We start from the raw sequence: 6,864 nt of genomic DNA, 5'->3' as shown, positions 1-6,864 counted from the left end.
TTTGGAGGGGTGTCCCAATACTTTTGTCAATACAGTGTATGTCATAAGAGTACCCTAAATTAAATGCTTATTTGTAAAACAAAGTTTTGATATAAATAGTATTAAACACTGATATGGATGTATGGATGCCCCCTGTATATACAATATATATTTACCAACAGTAAACAGAAGCGCCAAAGCGCCATTGGTCCAAGCTGTCCAATCAAAAAAAAAAAAATACAGTGAGGACATCGATCTCGATGCTTCACCAATGACGAGCAAGTGAGGGACAGGGAGGCTCCCCCGGTCTCCTCCCCACGCAGCATTGTTACCATGCTGGGGTTGGGGCTTCAGCGGGATTGGGCGGAGCTTTGGCAGGATGGGGCGGAGCTTTGGCGGGCTGGGGGATGCCTCATACAGTAAATGGACACTGTATATACAAAGAGTTCTTTGCATAAACTGATTCACTCTATTTTTAAATGCAACAGGTATACATGAATGTGTCTTTATGTCAGAACAGCAGGACTGGAAGAGGGAGGGCCAGCACTAGAGAACAATCAGGCACTACTGCAGGGCACAGTGCTGTCAGTCTAACATTGTCTAATCAGCAGGTTAGCGTATTCTGGACCAAGCTGTGCTGTTTCACTGCAGTGTAGGTCCAGGGCCTAGCTCTGCTGTCTGGTTTACAAGCTTCAAAGCTATCAACAGGTATAACAGTTCAATATATATAAAATGCAATTGTGAATTTCAGTTTGCCTGGAGATCAGCTTTATCTATTAGCTGGATGCTGAATTTTCATGTGTAAGTAAACTGTAATTTATTTTAAAAAGATCCAAATATGAAGACAGAATATATCCTATTCAATGCAGCCCTTTTTGTACGCTTTATTTACATTGTTTTTAATTCTTCTTATGACACAGCTTTCCATGTCAGTACAGCTTTGTACAGCTCCAGATTTCTTTACCAAATGGAATATTTACACGCAGTATACAATGTTGAAATCCAGCTAGTAGTCCAGTGCCAGTGATAGACAGATTTCAATCAATCACTTTCTTGGGTGATATTTTGCAGTTTATTCTCCTGAAAATTGTCTCCTGTGGAAATGCCATAGAAACTTAACACATTGGAATAGAGAAGATATTCTTGTAGGCAGGAAGGGATTGGCAGCTGGCTTACATAGTCTTTAGACCGTAAACGCTCTGTTTTAAGGATGGAGCGGATCTGAAGGCGGCAAAGGTGTGTCAAAGGTGGGATAGATTCTGTGCAGGCACAAGAAATAAAAATATTAATCACGACTTTCAATGACAATTTCATTTTAAACATTTCTGCAGCCATTGTTTTATATTCTGACGAGGGTACCAATAAACTCAAAACTGCTGTCTACAAAATGGCTCAATATTCAGGCTGCATGACTGCCTTAAACCAGAGACTCTGAAGCTGACCATACACTGCTCAACTCGTGTACTGAACGACAAAAATAGAGCAGATTCCTCCATCAATACTAACAGCACATTGATTAAGAAATCCCCACTGTTACTTTTGTATTCTGACAGTGACCGCCGGATACCTTAACAGAGCCAGCAGCTCATTGGCTGCTGGCTCTGTTGTACAACGATTTTCCGACCAGTCAAAAGGGTGCCAACATTGGCACCCACTGTGCTTGGAACCAGACGAAATTCGCACAGTGTATGGCCATCATAAGGGCCTGTTCACACTAGTCCACCTGCTAAAATGCTGCATTTTAGTAGACGGTCTAGTGGACTGTGGCAGCTCCATGCGTCACTGTTTATTACCTTTTTTATATTTTTTAACTTTATGTGGAGTGTGCAATGTGTACAGTCCAATCAGGCCCCAAAACAGCAGCAAGGTGCGCTGTTATTTGCTGTGTCCTACTGGTAAGCTGTGCTGATCTGTGTTGATCTGGTGCAGTAAAATGCAGCTCACCGCTATGTGTGTGTGTGTGTATGGGCCCTTGGTGCATAGCCAAATATCAAGGATGCCCCATTACACTCCTGAATGATATATCCACTCTGGTTATTCTGGTGGGTGCGGAACGCTCCGCATACAGCAGAAACAAGAACAAAGTCACCGGCACACAGGTATCCACCTTAACAATCCATCTTTTATTGACGTAATTTATCATGGCATCACAATGAAACACAATGTTATGCCGTGATTATCTGACGTCAATAAAGACGGACTGATAAGGTGGATACCAGAATTCTGGTGACCTCGTTAGTGCAAAGCCAGTCTTAGGTGCAGAAAGGAATAATATCTTTAATATGGTATTTTTTTACCTGGTATCTTTATATGGAGGTGGTAGGTAGGGGGGATACCAAATAGTAGTTCCCTATTTTTTTGTCCCCTTCAGATATGTAAAATTTTTATGCAAAGACCTTGGACTGTGAGCCCTGTATCATGCTTCTTTCAATTATCGTCAGTGCTTGTGGTTGACTAGGCAACAATGTCACTCTCCAGAGTCACCTTTATCCTTGTTTGACATGTCCCCTGGCTGCACTTCAAAAGAAGTTCAAAGCCTTTTCCTGTGACCATCATCTCTCGCATAGATAATTACACAATGATTACATTTTTTTTGTAGTTCTCATATTTCCAGGATTACAATCTGAGTTCACTGCTAGAGTTGAAATTCCACTTTTCCTGGTGTTTGAGACTCTTAAACTCAGTTACAGCGTGTTCAGATGACAGCCAGGAGGTTTATGATTGTCAAGCTTGTTAAACAAGCCAATGCTCCTCTCTAACTTTATGTACTGACAGGAAACATTGGAAATCATCGTTCACAGAGTCTGTCAGCGCTGTACTGTAAAGAGAAAGAAAAAAAATCTGCCCGTCCTATTTATAGCAGTTTTGAAACTTGTATGTTTACAAAAAGGAAGTTTCCATTGTGTTATATGTCTATTGCCTATATTAGAGATATTAATGACCTCTGAACTGTGGCACTGTTGTGGCTATTTTCTTGCTGTCACATTTCTGACTACAGTGGGTTAGGCCTAAATTACACACAGTGTCTTTGCTAGACCCTGTCCCCCGGGGGCCCCTGTCCCAGGTTCAACACTTTGTGCCCGAGTCCTCTTTGTGCTAAGTATTGCCATTATTTTAAGTATTGTCCTGTAGACAATCTTTGCTGAAATTTGATTTTTAAGGGTATCTATTGTTAAAAATCTGAAAATATGTATTTCTATATTCAAAGTCTAGAGGTTTTATCCAACTCCTAATAACCATACCAATCTAGACGTTTGTAAACTTACTTATTGAAGATGCCCATAGGATGTACTTCCTTGAGTTACAACTCTCCCAGAGCCTGCCTTCTGAACTACAACTCAACGTCTGAACTATGTCATAGCTTGCTGGAAGCAATGCATATTGGGATATGAAGTTTTGAGAAATTGTGATTGCATCACATCAAGCAGCAGGAAAAAAGATGCAAAGCACACTGGGAATCCAGGAAGTTGTTCAAGCAAGCTTTGATTGCATTATCAAAAACAACTCTACTATGTATTCCTATTGCAATCCTGATGTTATAACAAGATAGTATATGCTGGGGCATAAAAACTCCTTTAAGATTGTCTGTATCGTATATACGCTCGAAGCACAATATTCTCTTTAAACTTCATGTCGTTTATTAATTTAATTTAAAGCAAAGATGATACTGCCATACTCTCCTCTACTCTTGCTGTGCCCCGCAGGCTCCATGGTCCAGCACTGGTCCTTTTTCACGCTAAATGACGCCCATTATCATTCAACCCCCACCCTTTAGATTGTAAGCCCTCACGGGCAGGGCCCTCCTTACCATCTTGTCTTGAATTGCATTGTAATTGTAATGTCTTACTTATATTGTAAAGTGCTGTGCAAACTGTTGGCGCTATATAAATCCTATATAATAATAATAACTCTCTTCCTGTCAGTGAAGGGCCTCATGGTGATGCCCCTTCAAAATTAAACATTCAAAATACATTGCTCCAGGAAAAAAGACAAAAAATATTCATCCTCCTGCTGCCCATGCTGCTGATCTCTGCTTTGATAAAGAGAAACTGCTGGCTGAAGATCCTGCAGAATCCAACACAACACTTTTGGGAGATTTGGATTCCTGGTCCCCTGCTGCTCCCAGTGGTTCAATCCACTGGTCCGTACGTCACTAATGTATCCAGTAGTGATGTAGAGCCAGTGGAAGGGACCACAGTGCACAGTGGGGGACAATGAAATCATCACAAGTGTCTGCATGCCCTTCACCTGGGGGTTTCCCTTCACTAGTGCATAGATCAGTGACGTGAGCAGCAGGAAAGGTGCGTATTCCATGTCTTCTTTGCAGGGGGGTATGTATTAGAACTTTATTTTTAACATATTTTAAGTATCTTAAAAATCTATCCCTAAACTCATAATAAAAAGGGATGCACACTGCATAGATACACTGCTAACAAGTTGCCTCTGCCTGAGGCCCTAAGCTAAACAGTGTGTCCTAACAATGGATATATATTTATATATAGATATATGACTAAGCAGGATTTATATTTATCCATTCAACTCTTAACCAAAAGAAACTCCAGAGGATGTGGCAGATTTGCTTTTATCATGACTGCGCATACAATATAATTTACAATGCACTCCTGAACCTTGCTTGCAACCTATGGAGTGAAATAACAGTCTTCATTTTTTTTTTGTTTCTCTTCTTGCAGACGCACATTAGAAATGTACAGACAGCTTTCACACATCTCATTCCGTCCTGTGCTGCCGCAGCCCTTTGCAAATGCCCTGAAGAGCTGTTTCCCCTCTAATCATAGTAAACGGAGGCATAGAGAATTCATTTGACAGTTGTTTACTTACCGAAATGCTTCTGTGGAATCCAGGTGAAATATTCTGCGTGGGTGGACAGGAGCAGCTCCACATCTGCAGAGAGCCTCTTCCAATTAGTGAACTCCAGAGTAAAATTAAGAATGTCATCATTTACAGAACGGATCCTGCACAACAACAAAACAAAATTATAACAAGCTCCAATAAAATACGGGGTGAACACAAGCTTGCACAGCATCCATTTCCTCCACCGCTAGAAGGGAAAATATGGCCTGTGTCTGCTGAGAAGTAGGGCACAGGTAATCTGTAATGGCGGGCACAGCATATGGCCACACATTACTATTTGTGGATATTATGCCTTTTCTGAAAAGAGTTGGGTGTTTATTTATCCTTTCAGGTAGACCTATACACAACCCTTCTCGTATCTTTCAATTTAGATTGAATTATAAATGACACAGATATCTTCTAGTAATAAACGCACTATATTACTATTGATGCAACAAATATTTAAATTGTCAACTATTATATACTATTGCAGGCAGGACTTGCACATTTCATTTCACTCTTATGTTATGTTAAAGGTGGACTCTGGGCAAACTGCTAAATACACAGATCAAGCATATGTAATGGAGCCGATTTACCTGCCAAAAGGATTTGTATTTTTGTCCTTTCATACCTGAGATTTACACAGCTCTGTTACATAGAACAGTCCTGCCTGGCAGGGGAGGGGACCTGTTTTCTGCTGCAGTTTCACTTTCATATACAGGTCTCCTACCCATCCCCAGCATGTAATTGGACAGATAAAGTGATGATCTCCTTTGTCTCTTACTCTGTTCTCTCCTATCACCATGCTCCTTGCACTAAAACAAACCTGATTGGGGTATTTTGCTACTTTCCTCTCCCCTTTGTGAATTCTGCTGTACAGGGACTGCAAGAGGTTGATAGCCGGTCAATTTAAGGTATTTATACTGCTTGCATTTAAAAAATACAATTAAGGGTCTATCAGGCCACTTTCACACAGGCAGTCCGATTGGGTCCGCCTGTCAGTTTTCCAGGGGGTCCCAAATGGATGCCCAATGGTCGTCTATGGGCAGCCAGCTCTAAACAGGCAGGCATCTGTTTACACCCAGTTACCCCTGACTCCCACCAGGTCCAGACCAGGGATAATCTAATGTAAATGAACACATGTTTGTTTACGTCCGATTTCCCTGACATGGGATCTGGTCATGGACATAGACTGACATGGGATCTGGTCATTTCAGTTTTTTCCTCCATCGCAAGATGGAAGAAAAAACTGGACTGACACAGAAGTCACAGCGGTGACATCCTATCCACACCACTCTGATCAGGAGGGGATCCGTGCACAGGTCTTCTGATCAGCCCGTGTGAAAGGGGCCTTAATGGTTACAGAGCTGCACTGGCCTGTGTATTTTATAACTGCCTTGAATACAGCTTTAAAGCTAAGCTAACGGCAGCTGCAAATTAAAAGTTCAGTGATGAATGCAGTTATGTATATACACAATCAAATATAAATCTACTTTAAATACGAACTCCAGGCAGATATAAAAGACATTAAAGCCGCTCTGTATTAATTATTAAAACAACATTAAATGTGTGTTGTTAACTGCTAGCAGTGTAAGAACCTGAATGTAACCCACTTGTGCTGCAGTGTGTGCATGTGCTGACAAGGAATATGCTGATAGGTGGAGAGAGCAAGTTGACAGATAAACTCATCAGTGTGCTGTTTCTCTTTTCACTTTCCAATCACAGGCTCGGTGAGGGAAAATTGTTCATTACCTGCAGCAGGAATAATCAGGTCTGGCTGTGTAATTATCTCATCAGTTTATTTAGCCATTTGCCTGGAATTAGTATCAGTCCCTGAATCTGTTTTGAAATCAGCCTCTTTTAATCCCCTGTAAAGCAGCATTAGGAGCCAATAAAGCTCTTCTACAGTGTGCTGTAGTGTTGACAGGAAACATGCTCACAGGAGGAGGGAGAAGAATGAGCAGAGAAATTACCCCCTCTGTTTGCTGCTGCTCTTTAATTTTCCAATCAGGAGGCTGGAGTATAAATTTGACT

At 41.3% G+C, this 6,864-nt stretch overlaps 1 protein-coding gene across 1 annotated transcript in view; it reads right to left on the bottom strand.

Annotated features, from left to right (window-relative positions):
• Window positions 1-892: 892 nt before the first annotated feature.
• Window positions 893-6,864, bottom strand: part of ASB3 (ankyrin repeat and SOCS box containing 3) — a 102,519-nt gene continuing 96,547 nt past the window's right edge. Inside the window, exons 9-10 of the mRNA XM_018555751.1 lie at window positions 4,819-4,952; window positions 893-1,238 (exon numbers count right to left, since the gene is read on the bottom strand). Coding sequence (XP_018411253.1) covers window positions 1,021-1,238; window positions 4,819-4,952 — 352 coding nt within the window. The 3' untranslated portion in view covers window positions 893-1,020. The remainder of the gene's footprint in view (window positions 1,239-4,818; window positions 4,953-6,864) is intronic.

The sequence above is a fragment of the Nanorana parkeri genome, unplaced genomic scaffold, assembly GCF_000935625.1.
Source record: "Nanorana parkeri isolate BGI_ZX_2015 unplaced genomic scaffold, ASM93562v1 scaffold212, whole genome shotgun sequence".
Taxonomy (NCBI): domain Eukaryota; kingdom Metazoa; phylum Chordata; class Amphibia; order Anura; family Dicroglossidae; genus Nanorana; species Nanorana parkeri.
The sequence above is the reverse complement of the archived record's forward strand: the minus strand, read 5'-3'. Positions and strand labels throughout refer to the sequence as shown.